Consider the following 24,422-nt stretch of genomic DNA (forward strand, 5'->3'; position numbering starts at 1 on the left):
TTAAATTGGAAAATAACAAAAGTAACTCCTTTATTCACAAAGGGAGGGGGGGGGGGGGCAGATAGCTGGAAACGACAGGCCAGTCAGCAAAACATCTGTCATAGGGAACATGTTAGAAAAATTCAAGGTAATCAGGCAGATTATGGTTTTGTGAAAGGGAAATCATATTTACCCAATTTATCAGAGTTATTTGATGGAGTCACATGTACTGTGGCTAAAAGGGAACAGGTGAATGTACTGTCCTTAGATTTCCAGAAGGCATTTGATATGTTGTCATATCAAAGGTTATTGTAGAAAATAAAAACTCAGGATCTAACACCATAAGATATAGGAGCAGAATTAGGCCACTCGCCCCATAGAGTCTGCTCCGCCATTCAATTATGGCTGATATTTTTCTCATCCCCATTCTCCTGCCTTCTCCCCATAACCCCTGATCCCCTTATTAATCAAGAATCTATCTATCTCTGTCTTAAAGACACTCAGTGATTTGTCCTCCACAGTTTTCTGCGGCAAAGTGCCACAAATTCACCACCCTCTGGCTGAAGAAATTCCTAAATCTCTGTTTTCAAGAATGGTACCTTTAGTCTGAGATTGAGCCCTCTGGTTCTAGTTTTTCCTGCAAGTGGAAACATCCTCTCCACATCCACTCTATCCAGGACTCACAGTATCCTGTACGTTTCAGTAAAATCTCCCCCCCCCCCCCCCATCCTTCTGAACTCTCAACGAGTGCAGACCCAGAGTCCTCATACGACAAGTTCTTCATTCCAGGGATCATTCTTGTGAACCTCCTATGGACCCTTTCCCAAGGCTGGCACATTGTTCCTTTGATACGGGGCCCAAAACTCCAAACGTTACCTGACCAGAGCCTTATACAGCCTCAGAAGTACAGCCCTGCTTTTGTATTCTAGCCCTCTCGACATGAGTGTTAACATTGCATTTGCCTTCCTTGGGCAGCACAGTAGCACAAGTGGATAGCACTGTGGCCTCACAGCGCCAGGGTCCCAGGATCGATTCCCCACTGGGTCACTAAGCGGAGTCTGCACGTTCTCCCTGTGTCTGTGTGAGTTTTCCCTGGGTGCTCAGGTTTCCTCCCACAGTCCAAAGACATGCAGGTGAGGTGGATTACCCTTGCCATGATAAATTGCCCTTAGTGACCAAAAAGGATAGGTGGGGCTATTGGGTGATGGGGATAGGGTGGAGTGAGGGCTTAAGTGGGTCGGTGCAGGCTCGGTGGGCCAATCGGTAGGCTTCATTGAAGGGTTTATTTTAAGTCACAAGCTTTCGGAGCGCTGCTCCTTCAAAAGTTTCTGATTTGAAATAAACCTGTTGTACTTTAAGCTGCTGTTGTGACTTGGAAAAGGGGCAAACGTGGATTTCATCCGATACAATCTCCGCATTGTGACGTCATAATGTAACCTTCCTGAATCAGCCAATAGGAATCACTCTGTTCCGCGGTGACGTCTGCGGCTTGTAGAGCGCAGGGCCGGGACTCGGAGATAGGAGCCCCGCCCCTCGGAGACAGTGGCCTCGCCCCTCGGAGCCAGGAGCCCCACCCACCGCAGACAGCGGCCCCGCCCCATAGTTGCCCCGCCCCCTGCACCTCCTCGCGGGGACTTCCATGCGTAGCGCGGAGCTGTGACGAGCATGCGCAGTGCTGATGCTGGAACTGGACAGAGTGGATGGGAGATGATCGCCAGCGCTGTGGATAATGCCGCCGCTGAGGAAGAGGGAGGAATGAAGTCTGCAGAATAACCTGAGATAATTCATAACCACTCCGTGGAAGATTCAAAGCCAGAATAAACAGTTAGTGGACCCGTGCTTGCGGCTGAACGACCTTTCCTGGTGAGTATCTCAGGTAACGGCGGCCATTGTCGGGGGCATCAGAAAGGCGCATGCGCATTCGCCATCTTTCTATTGGACGATGTACACGAGGACGCATGCGCCACCATTCAGGCTCAGAAATCAGGAAGAGAGAAATTTGCGAATTGATTCCTGGACATTTTTTAAATTCGTTGATGGGATGTGGACGTCGCAGTCTGTGCCAGCATTTGTTGCCCGTCCCTAATTGCCCTTGAGGGAGCATTTAAAGGTCAACCATATTGCTGTGGGTCTGGAGTCACATATAGGCCAGACAAAGATGGCAGATTTCCTTCCTTAAATGGCATTCGTGAACTAGATGTTTTTTTTTATAACAATCATCAATGGTTTCATGGTCACCATTAGTCTTTTAATTCCAGATTTTTATTGAATTCAATTTTCACCATCTGCAGTGGCAGGATTTGAACCTGGGACCGCCCCAGAGCATTGTTCTGGGGGACAATAACATTACGCCACCACCGCCATTAACTAACATGGATTCTGGAAACTCCTATACAGGTTCGGGACTTGGTGACTGGGTACTGATAAAATGAGACGGGTCTAAATTTTGTGGTGGTTAGAAAAATGAGAGGTGATCCCATTAGAACATATGATTCATAAAGGTCTGGAGAGGTTAGACGCTGAAGATGTTTTATTTTCCTGACTGGGGAATCTGGAACACTGACTCTCAGAATAAAAGGTTCCCCATTTCAGATTGTGATGAGCAATTTCTTCACCAAGGTTGTGAATTTCTGGAATTCTCTCTCCGAGAGAGCAATAGATGCTCAGTCAGTGAGTGTAGTTAAGACAAATTGATATATTTTTGTGTATAAAGGGAATTGAGAGCTATGGGGAGAGTACAGGGAGGTGGAGTTGGAGTAGACAATCAGTGATGATCGAGGAGGCGGTGATGTAGTGGTATTGTTACAGGGTCAGTAACCCAGAGACCCAGGGGACTGCTCCTGGGATCTGGGTTCGAATCCCACCATCGTAGATGGTCAAATTTGAATTCAATAAAAATCTTATGATGACCATGAAAACAATTATCAATTGTTGTAAAAACCTATCGAATGCCCTTTAGGGAAGTAAATATGCCACCATTATCTGGTCTGGCCTACATCTGACTCCAGACCAACATAAATGACCTCTGAAATGGCAAATCAGTTCAAGGGCAATTAGGAATGGGCAATATATGCTGATAGACACGTCCCCTGAACAAATAAAACAAGAATAGCAGGACAGGCTCGAAGGACCGAATGGCCTATTCCTGCTCATTATGTTCATTAAACCTCAGTCTGGTTCCCCTCAAGCTGCTGAGTGAGTGAATTAAATCTTTCCTCACAAATCACAAAGACGCCAGACTACGAGTCAGGACATAAACATTGTTTATTGGCTACAAATTACCAATTCATCTAGGCACACAGACCCTTTATTGACACAGAATCAGAAGGAGGCCATTCAGCCCATCAGTCTGTACCGATCCTCCAAAAGAGCACTTTACCTGGGCCGACTACCCTGCTTTATCCCTGTAATCCCACCCAACCTTCACATCTTTGGACACTAAGGGATAATTTAGCATAGTCAATCCAGCTAACCTGCACATCTTTGGACACAAAGGGACAATTTAGCATAGCCAATCCAGCTAACCTGCACCTCTTTGAACACTAAGGGATAATTTAGCATTGCCAATCCAGCTAACCTGCATATCTTTGGACACTAAGGGATAATTTAGCATTGCCAATCCAGCTAACCTGCACATCTTTGGACACTAAGGGATAATTTAGCATAGCCAATCCAGCTAACCTGCACATCTTTAAACTAAATCCAAATCATGTCCAAGTGCAATCCGAGTTATCCAGCAGTTCAGCACTAATGGGGAGAGATATTTCACAAAACAAGTAACAAAGATCCCACAGAATATTCAGTGATTCACTGTAAATCAGCACTAATGGACGCTGAGTGTTCATTACAGCAGGACCAGAGTCTGAGGTTAGAAATCGGTGAGTTTACTTTCCGAGTAATTCCTTCAATATCTGACAAGTTAGGTGTCTATCAAATAGCTCGAACCTGATGATTACATTCAGAGCTTACACAGCCTTATCCTCGAGTTACAGAACAGGCTTTCCCCTGTCAATATACAGCTGCAGGATTGGACTGAGATCTGTTTATTGTTCATGTTCAGTTCAATGCAAATTTAAAACAAGGTTTGCAGAGATGATGTTCTATTCACGCATGAATGAGAGATGCTGTGGGACACACACCAAGTCCAATAAGGCTGCTTTACATCAGAAATAAACTCCCAACTATCAGAATAAACAGTCCTGGATGTGATTAACAGCAGCAATAACAGCAGAATCACACCCCTGTAATCACTGGCGAACTCGCTGGTGTCTCAGCAGGTTGTATGACTGGGTAAATCCTTTCCGGCAGGTGGAACAAGTGAATGGCTTCTCTTTGCTGTGAACCTGCTGGTGCCTCAGCAAAGTGGATGACTGGGTGAATCCTTTCCCACACTCAGTGCAGGTGAATGGTCTCTCTCCCGAGTGATTATGCTGGTGTGTGAGCAGAAGTTTTCTGCTTTTAAAGCTCTTCTCACAGTCAGAACATTTAAATGGTCTCTCAGTCATGTGAACATGTTGGTCTGCAGTGAGATGGGATAAACAAGTGAATTCCCACACACATGGCAGGTGAACAGTCTCTCCCCAGTATGGATTCGCTGGTGTACAGTGAGGTCGCCTTTTCTCCTGAACCCAGTCCCGCAGTGAGAACACGTGAACGTTCTCTCGTCAGTGAACACGTTGATGACGCCGCAATTCCTCAGAACTTTTATAACACTTCCTGCAGTCTGGGCATTTAAACGGTCTCTCATCACTGTGAGCACGTTGGTGTTTCTGCAGGTTGGATGATCGATTAAATCCCTTCCCACATTCAGAGCAGGTGAATGGTCTGTCTCCAGTGTGAATGTGCTCATGTGCCACAAGGTGGAAAGATATCCTGAACCCCTTCCGGCAGTGAGAGCAGCTGAACGGTGTGGAACCGGTGTGAATGGACTGGTGCTCCCTCAGTGTGCGTGGTCTTTTAAAACTCTTTCCACCAGCAGTTTAATCAATTAAACTCTCTCTTGTTGGTGTGAACTCGCTGGTGTTTCTGCAGAGCAGAGAAATCAGTGCTTCCCTTCCCACACACAGAGCAGGTGACCGGCCTCTCCCCTGTGTGAATGTGCCGATGTATCAGCAGGGCCGATGACTGAGTAAATCCCTTTCCACATTAGGAGCAGGTGAACTGCCTCTCCCTGATGTGAATGCGTTGGTGTATCAACAGGCCAGCCAACTGAGTGAATCCCTTCCCACACACTGAGCAGGTGAAAGGTCTCTCTCCAGCGTGAGTGTGTCGGTGACTTTCCAGGCCAACTGGATAATTGAATCCTCTCCCACAGTCTCCACATTTATACGGTCTTTCCCCGTTGTGACTGCGCTTGTGTCTCATCAGGCAAGATGAACGGTTGAAACCTTGTCCACACACACAACACAGATGCAGTTTTACCCCACTGTGAATGGTGCTTTTTCCTTCCATGTTCAAAAGCTGATGATATTCAGAAAGTGGCTCATTGGTTTAGGGATATGATTTCTGCTTTGGGCTTTTCAGTGTTGAAGCTTGCGAGAGGTCCCGGGTTCAAATCCCGGAGGTGCCCTTTAGTGTTGTTTAGGGGCTTGTTTAGCACACTGGGCTAAATAGCTGGCTTTTGAAGCAGACCAAGGCAGGCCAGCAGCATGGTTCAATTCCCGTACAAGCCTCCCCGAACAGGCGCCGGAATGTGGCGACTAGGGGCTTTTCACAGTAACTTCATTTGAAGCCTACTTGTGACAGTAAGCGATTTTCATTTTTTTCATCCTGAAGAATCGAGTGACTGGGTCAGATCTTGACGTGGTCTTTGACTTATGATTGTCTGAAATTTCTCATCTTCTAATACCCTGAAAAATGAATTGAAAACAGAAAGAGGGAAACATGAGAGACAAGCCATAAAAACACAAAGGCAAGTTGTGAAATTCAGCTGAACACATCTGGTAAATTGTGGGGTTGGAACTAAGGTGAAGTGGTAAGAAAGTTGCTGGAATTGTTCCAAATGTTCACTAACGTCCTTCCAAAGATTTTATATTTAAAATCTATATTAAACCTGCAATAAAATAAAATCCACAACCGCTGCCACTGACGATAAGGGCAGCAGACACTTGGGTAAAAACACCACCTGGAAATTTCCCTCCAAGCCACTCACCACCCTGACAAGGAGATATATTGCCATTCCTCCAGGAAATTCCTGGAATTCTCCCTAACAGTACTGTGAGTGCTCCTACACCACATTTAAAAAAATTTTTTAAATAAATTTAGAGTCCCAATTCAGTTTTTCCAATTAAGGGGCAATTGAGCATGGCCAATCCACCTAGCCTGCACATCTTTGGGTTGTGGGGGCAAAACCCACGCAAACACGGGGAGAATGTGCAAACTCCACACAGTCAGTGACCCAGAGCCGGGATCGAACCTGGGAACTCATCGTCGTGAGGCAACAGGGCTAACCCACTGTGCCACCGTGCTGCCCTCTCCAGCACCACATTGACTGAAGCAGTTCAAGAAGGCAACTCACCAGCAACTTCTCAAGGGCAACCAGGGATTGGCAATAAATGCTGATGAAACCAGCCACACCCACCTCCCATGGATGAATTTTTAAAACTGACCTGGAATATCCACGCAAATACAATCCTGACAGTTACTAGGTGCAATAGAACCAAGAATTCCTACAGTGCAGAAGGAACTCGACCCATCAAGTCTGCACCTGCCCTCTGCAAGAGCACACTACCTAGGCTCACTTCCCTGCCCTATCCCCGTAACCCCAAATAACTTGAACATCCCTGGACACAAAGGGGCAGTTTTGAACAGCCAGTCCACCTAACCTGCACATCTTTGGACTGTGGGAGCAAACCTCAGCACCCAGAGGAAAGGCACGCAGACATGGGCAGAAAGTGCAAATTCCACACAGTCACCCAATGCCAGCATTGAATTCTAGTGTCTGGCACGGTGAGGCAATAGTGCTAACCATTGCACCACCGAAATGCTTCACTCAAGTCACCCCACCTTCTGTGTTTGCATTGGACTCTGTCATTGCTGCTGCTTTGGAAAACTTTGGGGCATTTGAAATTCTCCACCAATGACCACTCCATCTTACGGGAATTGAACCCACGCTGTTGGCCTTATTGTGCACCACAAACCAGCTATCTAGCACACTGAGCTGAACCAGTTATATAGCCCCTGTATAATCACCTGAGGAAGGAGCAGTGCTCCAAAAGCTAGTGTTTGAAACCTGTTGGACTTTAACCTGGTGTTGTCAGACTTCTTACTGTGCTCATCCCAGTCCCACATCTCCACATCATCACTCCATCTTTCTGATGGATAATGGAGGGTCTGTACACATGGGTTTATGTATTACTTGATTCCTAATTTTATAAATTTCCCATTTTCCCCCAATATCCATATCACAGCAAAAAAGATCACAACTAATTAGTATTTTCGATTAGTATTTACAGCTTTGACAAAGGGTCATCTGGACTCCAAACGTGAAATGAAAAAATGAAAACGTTAGTTCTTTCCTCTCCACATGCTGCCAGACCTGCTGACATTTTCCAGCACTTTCACTTTGGTTTTAGTATTTTCGATGGCAATTGTTTTACCCAGCATTCCCCGCGGTAGTGAATGTCCCCTATTCACACCAGAGTAATATACTGCGCAGGCGCAGTATCGCCCAGTATGGGAGCATGCGCAGTGTATGTAATGGCGATGGGCAGAGTTGCTCTTTTGTCGTCTCTGCAGCGGGAAGGATGAGGAAACTCTGAGGGATCGATGGGGACGGATCTGGATAGGGAGGATTTCTAAACACCTGGTGAGGGCCTCAAACCCCGAATGTGACTCTGCAAGTCCCGCGTTTCCGTTTCTGGGTTTTTTTTTCCCCCAGACACAGCTTATGGATAACGGTCGCCATTCTGGTTCAGCGCGGAGCGCATGCGCTGTGGCCTTTAGACGTTGTAGAGAGTAGGCGGAGCTTCAGGTTTCTGTTCTCACCGGGTCCTAGTGTCCGGTGACTAGTATCCGGGTCAGACACCATCCAGGACAGCACGTTTTAAAACATATTCCCCACTTTCGGGTTGGGCATGATGTTCGCGGCCTCGAGGGGTATTTGTATCATATAATTTTAATTTTTTTAAATGAATTTAAAGCATCCAGTTCTTTTATTCCAATTATGGGGCAATATACCGTGGCCAATTCAGCTCCCCTTTCTTTTGGGCTGTGGGGGAGACATACACAGACACGGAGAGTATGTGTAAATGCCGCACGGACAGTGACCCGGGCCCGGGTCTTTGGCACCGTGAGATAGCAATGCTTCCCAATTTGGGCCTCATATTTATTTTCAATCATAGGTTACAGCCCCTAATAATAATAACCTTTTATTGTCACAAGTATGAAGTTTCTGTGAAAAGCCCCTAGTCGCCACATTCCGGCGTCTGTGTAAGCTGGTACGGGAATTGAACCCACGCTATTGGCCTTATTCTGCATCACAAACCAGCTATCTAGCTCGCTGAGTTAAACCAGCTAGATAGCCCCTGGATAGTTATCTGAAGGAACTGCTTCTCCATTTGGTTTATACTTCAACCCCACACTCCTAATCACTGCCTGCCCAGTGTGGAGGGGACTGAATAAGTCAGAAGATCTGCTCCTGGACCTGCTCTTGGGCCTGATTAAAGCAGCAATTTACAGAGTGGCGGGGGGTTAACTCTGGCTGTCAGTCCCTCTTCTGTGGTCTTGTCAATCCCTGGGTGGTCCTGGAGAGGGGGGCGTACGGTGTCTACTGGAACTCATGAGACCTTCCACACCGGTGGACACCTCAGGGTACAGGATGTCTCATAGACACTGGAAACAACATTCTGGTTTAGTTGAGAAGGATGTTTGATTGGACCACAAGTTTGGGGAAACAAGAGAGGAAAAAAATCATAGAAACTGGAATTGTCGGTTCTAAATTTCTATCCTGCACTAATGGTAATCCTGACACTGTCAATGTCTTTTACAAGGTACAAGAGGACGATGATTTGCAGATGGGAAACTCAAACCAAACATCATATCGAGATCTGACAGAGTCACTCAATTCATGAGCACCTGAATACCATCCGTCTTTGAATGTAGAAGGAGAAATGTTTGTCTGTTCTGTCTGTGGGAAAAGATTTGAAACATCAGTGTGACTGGAAAAGCACCGAGACCCACACACAACTGAGTGAGAGTGATCCAGTGAACTGACTGTGGAAAGAGCTTTAACCAGTTACACAGCCTGAAAAAAATCACCCCATTCACTGTCGTGTTCTGTGTGTGGACGAGGCTTCCACTGACCATCCAAACTGGACATACACAACAACACCGACACCACGGAGAAACCGTGGAAATGTGAGGACTGTGGGAAGGGATTCAATTACCCATCCCTGCTGGAAATACATCGACGCAGTCACACTGGAGAGAGGCCGTTCACCTGCTCCATGTGTGAGAAGGGATTCATTCAGTCATCCCACCTGCGGACCCACCAGCAAGTTCACATTGATGAGGGGCTGTTTAACCAGTCAGACTGTGATAACAACTCTAAAAGCTCAGAGGACCTGGTCAAGCACCAGGTTGTTCGCACTGAGAGACAGTTCAGCTGCTCTCACTGTGGGAAGCTATTCAAACGATCACAGAATCTCATTGACCACGAGCGCACTCACACTGGGGAGAGACCATTCACCTGCTCTGTGTGTGGGAAAGGATTCACACGATCATCCCACCTCGCTACTCACAGACTGGTTCACAGTGATAACAGACCTTTCAAATGTACTGAATGTGAGAAGAGTTATAAAACCACAAGTGATCTGCTGATACACCAGCGAGTTCACAATGAGGAGAGGCCCTTCAGATGTACAGTGTGTGGGAAGGGATTTACTCAGTTATCTGGCCTCCAGAAACACCAGCGAGTTCACACTGGGGAGAGGTCATTCACCTGCTCCTTATGTGGAAAGGGATTCATTTATTTAACCAGCCTCAGATCACACCAACTTGTTCACTCGGATAAGAAACTTTTCAAATGTTCTGAATGTGAGAAGAGTTTTAAAACCACAAGTGTTTTGCTGAGACACCAGCGGGTTCACACTGGGGAGAGACCGTTCACCTGCTCTGACTGTGGGAAGGGATTCACTCGCTCATCCCACCTGCTGACACACCAGCACACTCACACCGGGGAGAGACCGTTTACCTTCTTTGAGGATGGGAAGGGATTTACGTGGACAACTCATCTGACACAGCAACAGGTTCATAAATGTCTGCAGGGTTTGGATTCTGCTGCTGTTAATCACATCCAGGACTGAACCATGGTCATTCTGACTGTTGGAGTTTGTTTTTGCTGATGTTAATAATCTCTGTAACTGGGCTGGAGTTTAATCCTCTGAATATATGTCAAGTGAACTAATATTATTTCAGACACACTATCAAAACCTTCATTTCACTGGGGTAAGAGGCGATTAATTGATGTCCTGTTACTGAATGTTGCATTTTTGTGGCCTTTCCTCCTTTAACAGCAAACGGGATTATTATTTAAACGATAAAATATTAAAGCATGCCGCTGTTCAGAGAGACTTGGGTGTGCTAGTGCATGAGTCACAGAAGGTTGGTTTACAAGTGCAACAGGTGATTAAGAAGGCAAATGGAATTTTGTCCTTCATTGCTAGAGGGATGGAGTTTAAGACTAGGGAGGTTATGTTGCAATTGTATAAGGTGTTAGTGCGGCCACACCTGGAGTATTGTGTTCAGTTTTGGTCTCCTTACTTGAGAAAGGACGTACTGGCACTGGAGGGTGTGCAGAGGAGATTCACTAGGTTAATCCCAGAGCTGAAGGGGTTGGATTATGAGGAGAGGTTGAGTAGACTGGGACTGTACTCGTTGGAATTTAGAAGGATGAGGGGGGATCTTATAGAAACATTTAAAATTATGAAGGGAATAGATAGGATAGATGCGGGCAGGTTGTTTCCACTGGCGGGTGACAGCAGAACTAGGGGGCATAGCCTCAAAATAAGGGGAAGTAGATTTAGAACTGAGTTTAGGAGGAACTTCTTCACCCAAAGGGTTGTGAATCTATGGAATTCCTTGCCCAGTGAAGCAGTTGAGGCTCCTTCATTACATGTTTTTAAGGTAAAGATAGATAGTTTTTTGAAGAATAAAGGGATTAAGGGTTATGGTGTTCGGGCCGGAAAGTGGAGCTGAGTCCACAAAAGATCAGCCATGATCTAATTGAATGGCGGAGCAGGCTCGAGGGGCCAGATGTCCTACTCCTGCTCCTAGTTCTTATGTTCTTATGTTCTTATGTTCTAACTCCAGACTCAGTTCTTACACCTTCAGTTACTCTCAAAGCCATGTCCCAGCTCCCTATCGCTTCCAGTGTGTCTGTCTTAGCTTTGGCATCCAGGGGAGGTATTGGTGGCAAACCCAGGATCACTTAACACAAACCCCAGTCATTTGTACTGGAGACCTGGTCAAGCACCAGGTTGTTCGCACTGATGGACAGTTCAGTTGTTCTCACTCTGGGAAGCTGTTTAAATGATCACAGAATCTAATTGAACATGAAGAAACTCGCACTGGGAAGAGTCACATGAAAGTGGTCAGTACAAATGATACAAGGACATCTGAAAAAAGGATCCTTACAAACTTCTGCACTGCGAACCACCTAGAATCATATCATATCTCTGGGAAAAGACTGCAGTCGACCAGCCCATATGGAGGCAGCACTGAAATTGGTTCAGTTTGTTTCAATTTGTACTGATATGCTTGTCTCCCCAATCACCGAAGATGGTGATGTTTGTAGACCCTCCTCCTCCTGTGATTTGTTTAATTATTCACCACCATGTGGCTGCTGCAGGACTGCAGCTTTGTTCTGAAACGCTATGAGTGAGATCGCTTAGTCCTGCCGAGAGCTGCTTCTGCTGTTTTATACGTTTATCGTCTCCCGTTATAGGGTCACCAGATTGGAATCTGTTTCAGGGAAACCTGGTGCTGCTCCTGACATGTTCTCCTCCACTGCATGGTGAATCAGGGTTGGTCCCTTGGCTTGATGGTAATGGTAGAGTGAGGGATATGCCAGCCTGTGAGGTTACAGATTGTGTTTAAATATTGTGCTGCTGATGGCTCACAGCACCTCATGAATGCCCAGTTTTGATCGAGATCTGTCCAATTTTTTTGTGCACTCCCAGAACTGGTTGATCTCCCTAAATGCATGACCTCACACGTTTCTGTGTTAAATTACCTATTGCCCCTGGATTGCCCACTCCACAAATCCATCTCTATTGTTTTGGAGATGATAGCTATCCTCTACAATGTCCAGAATTCGGCCAATCTTTGTGTCGTCTGCAAATTTCCTAATCGTGCTCCCTTGGTCCAAATTGTTACTATATAGCCCACATAGTAATGGTCCCAACACCGAGCCCTGTCGCACACCACTTGAAACAACTTTTCCAATTGCAAGGGCAGCCAATGAACATTATCCTTTGTCCCCGGTTACTGAGCCAACGTTTTATCCAGTTTGCCACATTGCCCTGTGTCCCATGGGCTTTCACCTTTTGCCAGTGGGACTTTGTCAAACGCCTTGCTAAAATCTATGTGCACAACATCTCACTGCACTACCTTTATCAACACTTCTTGTCACTTCCTCAAAGAATTTGATCAAATTTGTGAGGCAAGAACTTCCTTTAACAAATCCATGCTGCCTATCCCTGAACAGTCGATGCCTTTCTATGTGACAGTTAATCCTATCTCTCAGGATTCATTCTACTAATGGTGAGAATCAGCTCACTACCACAGCGAGTGGGTGAAGTGAATAGTACAGATGTGTTAAAGGGGAAACTAGACAAACACAAGATGGAGAAGGGAATAGAGGATTACAATGAGAGATTTAGATGTGGGAAGATGGGAGCAGCTCGAGTGGAGCAGAAACTCCAGCAGGGACTGGATGGGCTGAATGGTCTGTTGCTGTGCTGTATATCCTGTGGAATCGAGCTCTGAATCCACTGTGTTATTTCTGTTTGTGTCGGGAAGCAGCATGACGTTAAACTGTGGACTATAATCAAAATCTCCCAGGCCACTGTCCTTCCCACCCTGCTGTGTGGAGCAGAATCCTGGGGATGCTATAGGAGCTACAGCTCTGGAACTCTTCCAGCAAAGACTCCTGAGGACCATCATAAAAATTCAATAGCAGGAGAAAAATCTCAAAACAACCAGGTTCCCCATTGTGCTGGGCTCAACAGCATAGAGACCATCCTCCAGAACATTGAACTTGGCAGCCAGGCCATATCTCCCACATGGATGACTATAAAATCACCAAGCAGACCTTCAATGGGGATTGTCTCAGGACAAACAACATCACAGTGGTCAGTACAAATGATACAAGGATATCCAAAATAGGATCCTTACAAACGTCTGCACTGCAGACCACCTCTCTGGGAAAAGACTGCAATCGACCGGTCCATGTGGAAGCAAGACTGAAATCGGTTCAGTTTGTTTCAAGGACCATCAACAGCAAACTCATAACATCTGACATTCCCAGAGAAAGACCAGAGAAGCTGCAGAAGTTCCCCCTGAGCGCCAACAACAACATAAACTGCCAGTTCTGTGGACGTCCATGTCGTCCCACATCAGACCCTCAGTCACAATAGGACCCACAGAAACCAATGTAATTAATGTCAGCTTGGACATACTCGAACAATGAGGAGTTGACTCCAGCATTATCCCTGTTCTCCGGATGGGATCACTGTACTCTGTCTGTATTATTGCAGAGCTATTAATGAAGTCAGTGAAAGACAATCTGTTGTTGGGAGCTTGATTATAGAAACATGGCCCTTCGAGCCTGCACCTCATTCATGATGATCATGGCTGATCTCCCAACTCAGTAACCTATTCCTGATTTTCCCTCATATCCTTTTATCCCTTTCGCCCCAAGCTCCATATTATCTGGTGTCTGAAACCACAGGATTCAATATTTAGAGTCACCAAGATGAACAAGGATGTGTTCATCAGGGCCCAATTCTCTAGCTGGATATTCACAGGAGAAAGTCAGTCTGTTATCCAACACATTGAGGGAATTGAACAGAGAAAAATCCCGATTGTAAGAAACCTGCAAATAATTTGTAAATATCTGTCAAATGTTGGCAGGTTCCAACTGTCGATTTCCATCACATTGAAGTCAGTGAGAGGCGGGAGGGTGGTTATTCTGAAACTAAACAACACCAGTTAGATCACATCTAGAGTACGAAGTACAGTTCTGGCCACCACATTATAGGGAATAGCTCATTCTCAGCCAGTACAAACATAGTGGGCTGAATGGCCTCCACTGTGCTGGAAAATTTTAGGATTCTGTGATGACAAGTGGTCCTTGTGTTTTTATCCAAGACAGACCTCGGCCCAGTCATTTACTCCAAGTGTCGATGTGATGGTTGAAGCCAAGGGGTGTCTTATGGAATCTGTGGTTAAAGCTTGTATTTTTAGAGACAGACGCCCATTGAAAAGGGAAACGGAGAAAAGAAACTGACTCTCAGCTGCCAAGGAATCCAAGATGGAAACTGAGTGGAATTGTATAAAAGGACAAAGAGAACCCTCAGAGCTCAGTCACAGATTGTGGGTTCAGTGGTGCAGTACAGGCAGGTTGAGGAGTCTGGACCCAGAAGCTGAAAATAAGCGAAGATAATGTTTCTGAAGATAACATTGGTAACGATACAGACCATAAGATATAGGAGCAGAATTAGGCTATTTAAGCCATTTAACCCATCGGGTCTGCTCTGCCGTTGAATCATAAAATAGGACTGAGTCAGCACAGCTTTGTCAAAGGGAGGTTGTGTCTGACAAATCTGTTAGAGTTCTTTGAGGAGGTAACAAGCAAGTTAGACAAAGGAGAACCAGTGGACGTGATTTATTTAGATTTCCAGAAGGCCTTTGACAAGGTGCTGCATAGGAGACTGTTAAATAAGTTAAGAGCTCATGGTGTTCAGGGTAAGATCCTGGCATGGATAGAGGATTGGCTGACCGGCAGAAGACAGAGAGTGGGGATAAAGGGGTCTTTTTCAGGGTGGCAGCCAGTGACTAGTGGTGTGCCTCAGGGATCTGTGCTGGGACCACAACTTTTCACAATATACATTAATGATCTGGAAGAAGGTACTGAAGGCACTGTTGCTAAGTTTGCAGATGATACAAAGATCTGTAGAGGGACGGGTAGTATTGAGGAAGCAAAGGGCTGCAGAAGGACTTGGACAAGCTAGGAGTGTGGGCAATGAAGTGGCAAATGAAATACTATGTGGAAAAGTGTGAGGTTATGCACTTTGGAAGGAGGAATCTAGGCAGACTATTTTCTAAATGGGGAAATGCTTCAGAAAGCAGAAGCACAAAGGGACTTGGGAGTCCTTGTTCACGATTCTCTTAAGGTTAATGTGCAGGTTCAGTCAGCAGTTAAGAAGGTAAATGCAATGTTAGCATTCATGTGAAGAGGGCTAGAATACAAGACCAGGGATGTACTTCTGAGGCTGTATAAGGCTCTGGTCAGACCCCATTTGGAATATTGTGAGCAGTTTTGGGCCCCATATCTAAGGAAGGATGTGCTGGCCTTGGAAAGGGTCCAGAGGAGGTTCACAAAAATGATCCCTGGAATGAAGAACTTGTCGTATCCGGAACATTTGAGGACTCTGGGTCTGTACTTGGAGTTTAGAAGGATGAGAGGGGATCTTATTGAAACATACAAGATACTGCGAGGCCTGGATAGAGTGGACATGGAGAGGATGTTTCCACGTAGGAAAAACTAGAACAAGAGGACACCATCTCCGATTAAAGGGACAATCCTTTAAAACAGAGATGAGGAAGAATTTCTTCAGTCAGAGGGTGGTGAATCTGTGGAAGTCTTTGCCGCAGAAGGCTGTGGAGGCCAAATCAGTGAGTGTCTTTAAGACAGAGATAAATAGGTTCTTGATTAATCAGGGGTTATGGGGAGAAGGCAGGAGAATGGGGATGAGAAAATATCAGCCATGATTGAATAGCAGAGCAGACTCGATGGGCCAAGTGGCCTAATTCTGCTCGTCTGTCTTATGGTTGATATGTTTATCATCCCCATTCTCCTCATAATCCAATTAGAGGGCTAGGTAGTGTTGAGGAAGCAGGGAGGCTGCAGAAGTGTGAGGTTATACACTTATGAAGGAAGACTAGGGGCATAGACTATTTTCTACAAAGGCTTCGAAATCAGAAGCACAAAGGGAGTTGGAAGGTCTAGTTCAGGATTCTCTAGGTTAACATGCAGGTTCACTTGGCAGTGAGGAAGGCAAATGCAATGTTCTTGATTAATAAGGGGATCAGGGATTATGGAGAAAAGGCAGGTGAATGGGGATGAGAAAAATATCAGCCATGATTGAATGGCAGAGCAGACTCGATGGGCTAAATGGCCTAATTCTGCTCCTATATTTTTTGAAGTGGAGATGCCGGCGTTGGACTGGGGTGAGCACAGTAAGAAGTCTTGCAACACCAGGTTAAAGTCCAACAGGTTTGTTACATTCACTAGCTTTCGGAGCACTGCTCCTTCCTCAGGTGAATGAAGAGGTAGTTTCCAGAAACATATATATACCTCTTCATTCACCTGAGGAAGGAGCAGTGCTCTGTATGAAACAAACATGTTGCACTTTAACCTGGTGTAAGACTTCTTACTGTCCTATATTTTATGGTCTTAATGTAATAAAACATCCCTTGGTGCTTCAGGGGTTTCAGAAAGAAGAAAATGACATTGAGTCACATCGGCTGATATTCGGGTAATAATTAGGGTAAATGGACACAATCTTTTTTTTAATATATAAATTTAGAGCACCCAATTCATTTTTTCCAAATAAGGGGCAGTTTAGCGTGTCCAATCCACCTACCCGGCACATCTTTGGGTTGTGGGGGCGAAACCCACGCAAACACGGATGCAAACTCCACACGGACAGTGACCCAGAGCTGGGATCAAACCTGAGTCCTTGGCACCCTGAGGCAGAGTGCTAACCACTGTGCCACCGTGCTACCCTTAAATGGATAAAATCTTGTTTGGAGAGGGAGATTTTAACAAATATCTTTAATCAGTGCTGAGAGGTGGAAACGGTCAAGAGCTTGAGGGAGACCTTCAAAGAAACTCACGTATCAAAGATATAAAAAAAGACTCAACAGACTGTACTTAACACAAAAACAGATGTTTGTTTTTTTATCCAGAATATATAACTGAGCTAAAGTTTAACATCAGCAAAACACAGTCCAATGAACATGGTTTAGACATGAATGTCATTCCCAACAAAATCCAGTCATTATTATTTGTGAACTCGCTGGTGTTTCCGCAGGTTCGATTGTTGACGGAATCCCTGGCCACACTCGGAACAGGTGAATGGTCTCTCCCCAGAGTGAACTCACCAGTGTGTCAGCCGGGTGGATAACGAGTGAATCCCTTCCCACACACAGAACATAAAAATGGTCTACCCAAGTCTGAATGTGCTGATGAATTTCCAACTCAGATGGTTGACTGAAACCTTGCCCACATTCCCGATATTTCCACGTTTTTTCCACTGTGTGAACATGCTGGTGTTTCTGGAATTTATGAATTAGCAAATCACATTTTATACACAGAGCAGGTGAATGGTCTCTCCTCAGTGTGAATCCGCTGTTGTTTCTGTTGGTTTAATGACTGAGTGAATTCCTTTCCACACTCGGAGCAGGTAAATGGTCTCGCCCTGGTGTGACTCCACTGTTGTTTACGGAGTGTGAATGAATCAGCAAATCCCTATTTAGACGCAGTGCAGGTGGACGGTCTCTCCCCATTGTGAACCCGCTGGTGTTGCCGTAAGTTGGATGAATCAGCAAATCCCATTTTACACACAGTGCAGGTGAATGGTCTCTCCCCAGTGTGAAGTCGCTGGTGTGTCTTCAGGGTGGATGACTGTGTGAATCCCTTCCCACACTGAGAGCAGGTGAACGGTTTCTTCCCAGTGTGAACCCGTTGGTGTGTCAGCAGGTGGGATGAAGTGGTGAATCCCTTCCCACACTTGGAGCAGGTGAACGGTCTCTCCCCATTGTGAACCCGCTGGTGTTGCCGTAAGTTGGATGAATCAGCAAATCCCTTTGCACACACAGTGCAGGTGAATGGCCTCTCTCCTGTGTGATGGCGCCGATGAAGTTTCAGGCGAGATGGGTAACTGAATCCCTTCCCACAGTCCTCACATTTCCATGATTTCTCCCCAGTCTGACTACACTTGTGTTTTGACAGGTCAGATGATCGGCTGAATCCTCGTCCACACACAGAACACGTGTACGGTTTTTCCCCACTGTGAACAATACTTTTTCCATTCATTTTTAAACTTTGATGATGTTCCGATGATATACAGGCGATGGTAAATTGTGAGGCTCCGTGCGATCTTGATGTGATGTTGGTTTGCGTTTCCCAAATGCAAATCCTTTGAACCTCCTGTGAAATTGATTGAAAACAGAAAATAAGGAGTGAGAGAGAACCAGAAAAACACAAAGGCAGGTTGTGAAATTGAGCTGAATGAATCTGGTCATTTGTGGGGCCGGCTCTGGGAAAATGTCACCATGAAAAAGGCTGGATTGTTGTAAAAACTCAACTGGTTCACAGATGTCCTTCAGGGAAGGGAAGCTGCCAAACTGGAGTCCCACTCACTCACTCATCACCCCTGTGCTCACTGACCTACATTGGGACTCAGCTAAGCGACATCTGAATGGAACATTCACATCCCTGTTTACAAATCTTGCTCTTCATTATTTCCAGCTACACAGGTGTTTAATTCTTGAACCGCAGTTCAAACATAAATACTTACATTCAGGTCCTGATTAACTGAGTGACTGCCAGATTTTAATGTCAATCTTGGTTTTCCAGAGGGGGGTGGGGGAGGGGGAGAGAGCGAGAGAAAGAGAGAGAAGGGATTTTATATGTCGACAGGTGGTTGTCCTTCCCACGGACATTTTGCATTGTTTTCCAAGGGTCACACCAGCCCCAGAGACATGGAACCCCTCACAGGTAACAGAGCAGAGCACTAAAAGCTCAAAGGTATTGATAAATGCTCAGACATACTTAGCTGTGAAACAGTTTTACTGTTTTCCATATTAAAATCTCCCACTGTCGCCTGCAGCTGGAAAGATATCAGAAGCTCTGTAGTCGGAGGAAAAAGCTCCCAGTTGAGGAGAACGGGGATGATGTCACCATGCAATTGGAGGTGCCTGATGACATCACAGACAGGAAGACAGAGCATCTGGATCTGTGCAAACCAGTGATCACCACACATTATGGAGGATGTGATGGTCCTTGAGAGAGTGCAGGGGAAACTTATCAGAATAGTTCCAGGAATGAGGGATTTGAGTAGCAATGTTAGGTTGGAGAAACTGCGGTTGTTCTTCTTGGAGCAAAGGAGAATGATAGAGGTGTTCAAGTTTCTGATTGGTCTCAGTAAAGTAGCTAAAGAAATGTTTCTTCTACCAGCCGATTGTAAAAGGATTTCAGGACACAGATTTAAGATTTGGAGCAAGAGCTACAGGGTGATGTAAGAAAGAAATTTTGCAGTGAGTGGTAATGATTTGGAGCTCAATGCTTACGCTGAAAGTGCGATAATATCCAGGACCTGATGAATCGAGTGATGCTGTCAGCGTTTGATGTCAGGTTTTGTTTATGTTTTCTGTCTGCAAATCCTTTTCTAATACCCTGAAAATGAAAGTAACAAAAGCCATCTCTGTCAGTCCAAAATCGAAATTCAACTGGACCTGGGTCCAGTTTCATGTGCGCCACTAGAGATTACCCTCAAAACCTCATTCCAGTAATCCTCCAGCTTTGGACAGGACCAAAACGTTTGAACGTGGTTTGAGCATACTAGGGAACAAGCAATTCTGGATTTGGTGATGTGTAAAGTCAGCAGAGGACAACTAAAAAAGCAATAAGGGGCGAGAGGATGAAATATGAGTGCAAGCTACCTAGTAATATAAAAGAAGATAGGAAGAGTATATTTTTATATATAAAAGGTATATACATACCTTTCAATATTTAAAAGATAAGAATGTGGCAAAAATAGACATTGGACCACTGGAAAATGTAACAGAAGTAATAATAACAAACAAAATAAATAACAGAAGAACTGAATAGTTACTTTGCATCAGTTTCACTGTGGAGTACACCTGTGGAATGTCAGAGCTGCAGGAGAATCAGAGGGCAGAGGTGAGCGCAGTGGTCATCGCTAAGGAGAAGTTCTCAGTAAACTGAAAGGTCTGAAGGTGGATAAATCACCTGGACTGGATGGACTACACCCCAGGGTTCTAAAAGAGATAGCTCAAGAGATTGTGGAGGCATTGGTGGTGATCTTTCAGGAATCACTGGAGACAGGAAGGGTCCCAGAGGACTGGATAGTCGCTAATGTAACACTGCTGTTTAAGAAGGGAGGGAGGCAGAAGATGGGAATTTATAGGCCGGTTAGCCCAACTTCGGTAATTGGTAATATTTTAGAGTCCATTATTAAAGATGAGATCGTAGAATTCTTGGAAGTGCATGATAAAATAAGACTGAGTCAACCCGGTTTTGTCAAAGGGAGGTCATGTACGGTAGCATTGTGGATAGCACAAACGCTTCACAGCTCCAGGGTCCCAGGTTAGATTCCCAGCTAGGGTCACTGTCTGTGCGGAGTCTGCACATCCTCCCCGTGGGTGATTGGGTTTCCTCCGGGTGCTCTGGTTTTCACCCACAGTCCTAATATGTGCGGGTTAGGTGGATTGGCCATGATAAATTGCCCTTAGTGTTGGGTGGAGTTACTGGGTTATGGGGACAGGGTGGAGGGGTTGATCTTGGGTAGGGTGCTCTTTCCAAGACCCGGTGCAGACTCGATGGGCCGAATGGCCTCCTTCTGCACTGTAAATTCTACGATGATGATGACCCAGCGGGGAATCAAACCTGGTACCCTGGGGCTGTGAAGTCACAGTACTATCCACTTATGGTACCGTGCTGCTCACGTCAGACTACCATCTTCCTACAGATGCTGCCAGACCTGCTGAGACTTTCCAGCATTTTCTCTTTCGCTTCAGATTCCAGCACCCGCAGTAATTTGTATTTATTCAGATTTATGCTGTTGGGGTGAAGAGTGGGGGGCGGGAGGGGGGGGGGGGGGGGGGGGAGTGGATCGTTGGGGCTGGCGAGAGGTGAAGATTGACAAAGATGTCTTAGATGGAAAGACAAAGGGAATGTAAATGACGGTGATCAAGGCTAAAAGGGCTGCTAATAGTGGGGCATTCAGATATTAGAATGTGTTAATGGCAGAACAAAGGTAAGCAGCGTGTCAAAGGACAGTAGGAATAGGGAGCTGTGGGGTGGGGGTAATGTTAAGGGGAAAACAGATCAGTGGAAAATGATGAAGGAGGAGGAGAGATTTCACAGTCTGAAGTTGTTGAACTGAAGGTTCCGCAAGGCTGTAATTGGTTCCTTGACTTTGTGCTGAGCTACATGGGAACATTGCCGCAGGCCAAGATCGGACATGTGGACATGAGAGCAGGACAGTGAGTTGAAATAGCAAGCGACAGGAGCGTCTGCCACCAGCTTGTCGATGGAGCGAAGGTGTTTTGCAAAGCGGTCACCCAGTCGGCATTTAGTCTAACTGATACTCTAACTGACTTAGAGGAAATTCCAAAGACTTAACTGAACCAGCTTTTTGAAATATTCGGCCTTAATGATAGAGAAACAGGAAAAGCCACTCAGGGAGATGTGGGAATCCAAGCTCAGTGCGGATTTGCTGTCGCCCTTCCTTTTTTATACATGAACGGGATTTAGGCTGCAGAATGTATCATACCCGGAACAAAGAGGGTCAAATATAATGAAGATATCTTAAATCTCTGACCTGTGACTGTGTTTATAAACTGACTGGTCAATCTCACAATGAACTTGTAAACATGTATTACCCAGTGGCTGGATTTCGTTTCTGTCAGTCACATTTGCTATTTTATATTTTTGTTGTATATTTCAGAGCCTCGATTTCAAATCAGGACATTACTTTCAAATAATAATAGAACATAGAACAGTACAGCACAGAACAGGCCCTTCAGCCCTCGATGTTGTGCCGATCAATGATCACCCTACTCAAACCCACGTATCCACCCTATACCCGTTACCCAACAACCCCCCCCCCCAACCTCACTTTTTTTTAGGACACTACGGGCAATTTAGCATGGCCAATCCACCTAACCCGCACATCTTTGGACTGTTGGAGGAAACCGGAGCACCCGGAGGAAACCCACGCACACACGGGGAGGACGTGCAGACTCCACACAGACAGTGACCCAGGCGGGAATCGAACCTGGGACCCTGGAGCTGTGAAGCATTTATGCTAACCACTATGCTACCGTGCTGCCCATATATTTGGAGTAATGGAGCATTTAAAAAATAAATTTAGAATACCCAATTCATTTTCCCAATTAAGGGTAATTGAGCATGGCCAATCCATCTACCCTGCACATCTTTGGGTTGTGGGGGCGAAACCCACGCAAACAGGGGCGGAGTCTGCACGTCCTCCCCGTGTGTGCGTGGGTTTCCTCCGGGTGCTCCGGTTTCCTCCCACAGTCCAAAGATGTGCGGGTTAGGTGGATTGGCCATGCTAAATTGCCCGTAGTGTCCTAAAAAGTAAGGTTAAGGGGGGGTTATTGGGTTACGGGTATAGGGTGGATATGTGGGTTTGAGTAGGGTGATCATGGCTCGGCACAACATCGAAGACCGAAGGGCCTGTTCTGTGCTGTTCTACGATGTTCAAACTCCACACGGATAGTGACCCTGCGCCGGGATCGAACCTGGGACCTCGGTGCCATGAGGCAGCAGTGCTAACCACGGCGCCACCACGCTGCCCTGATTAATGGGGCATTACATGATTGAACAGAAGTATTGCTGAAAAAATGGTTTTACATTTGAAGTGCAGACTAAGTTCTGAATCTTATAGTCTTGCCAGTTGAGACATCTGCTGGGGTTCAATCCTGGCTCTGGGTCACTGTCCGTGTGGAGTTTGAACATTCTTCCTGTGTTTGCGTGGGTTTCGCTCCCATTCCCCAAAAATGTGCAGATTGGTCCCTTCATTGGATAAAAAAAAGTAATTCGGTATTCCTAAATTTATCTTTTGAAAGTTGAGACATCTGTCTCATTTAGTGTGAGGAAAGTTTGCACAAACTAATTTTGAAACTGAATATTACCGGGATGTTCAGGACACAATGAGAAGAAAAAAGATGTTCCCATTTTGACACAGTTCACATATTAGCAGTTTGTTCATGCACAACAGAATTTAATGGGTTTACAGATGCAGATGAACAAATTTAATCACCATTTCAAACATGTTTAAATGTACAATAAAAACAACTTACTGTGGATGCTTGAATCTGAATCAGAAACACAAATACTGGACCCTCTCAGCAGGTCTGGCAGCCTCTGTGGAGAGAGATGGCAGCTGCCGTTCCGAGTCTGGGTGACTCTGTCAAAGCTGGAGAACTGGAAATCGGGTCAGATTTATACTGTGCGGAGGGGGAGGGGAACATTGGGGCTGGATGGACGGCCAGCGATAGGTGGAGGATGACTAAGATGCCTTGGAAGGAAAGACAAAGGGAATGCAAAAGGTGGTGATCAAGGCGAAGAAAGGTGCTGATAGTGGCGCATTAAGAGATGAGAATGTGTTAATGGCAGATTGCTGGGGGGGGGGGGGGGGAAGCGATGGTGAGGGGAATGTCCCTAATTCGAAACATTATTGACGTTACTCGTCTAATTTGCAGCTGAGTTGTATCCTTGCTATTTGTTGTTCAATAGTTAAACGAATGCATTACCTTACACCCGCAAAGTTTCAACTGATACCCTGCAAAATATTCTGTGATGGAGACTGGCAGGAATCGCAGTCAGAGTTTACACGTGTTAATTCTGAATGGTTTTCTAATGTACTGTGATATTTGATGATTCTAATGTCGGATCGATTTCTCCGCCACTTGTCTAAGTTTCCAGCTGAATAGCACTCTGACAATAGAAGGGTCTTCAGTGCAATAAGGCCGCACAGTTTACTATTCTCGGTCAGTGCGCTAAGCGCTGTTACCTGTTTCTGAAGTGTAGCGATTATCATGTTTGCTTTACACACATAAAGGCCCTCGGTTTAAACCCGCACAGAAACATTGCCAAACCCCATTCATTTCCGTGTGTGGAAAAGTTACATGATTGACATTTTCATTATTCATTCACACCCATCCTGAATTGCCCTTGAATTGAGACGCTGAGTGAATCTGCCGTGTGGAACCCCGATCCCCAGAGCTTCAGCCTGGTTCTCTGCTTCACTGGTCCAGAGCCAGTTACACTATTCCCCCACCAGCCACTCCCCCAGTGAATCCACTGTCCAATATTACCTGGTCCAGAGCCAGTTACACTATTCACCCACCAGCCCCTCCCCCAGTGAATCCACTGTCCAATATTA

General features: G+C 45.7%; 1 protein-coding gene across 1 annotated transcript in view; it reads left to right on the forward strand.

The window, feature by feature from the left end:
- LOC119960905 overlaps positions 1-24,422 on the forward strand; it is a 379,220-nt gene that overhangs the window by 157,788 nt on the left and 197,010 nt on the right. The window contains exons 6-8 of the mRNA XM_038788480.1: positions 9,283-10,245; positions 12,725-12,925; positions 17,173-17,337. Coding sequence (XP_038644408.1) covers positions 9,283-10,245; positions 12,725-12,925; positions 17,173-17,337 — 1,329 coding nt within the window. The remainder of the gene's footprint in view (positions 1-9,282; positions 10,246-12,724; positions 12,926-17,172; positions 17,338-24,422) is intronic.

This window comes from Scyliorhinus canicula, unplaced genomic scaffold (assembly GCF_902713615.1).
Source record: "Scyliorhinus canicula unplaced genomic scaffold, sScyCan1.1, whole genome shotgun sequence".
Taxonomy (NCBI): domain Eukaryota; kingdom Metazoa; phylum Chordata; class Chondrichthyes; order Carcharhiniformes; family Scyliorhinidae; genus Scyliorhinus; species Scyliorhinus canicula.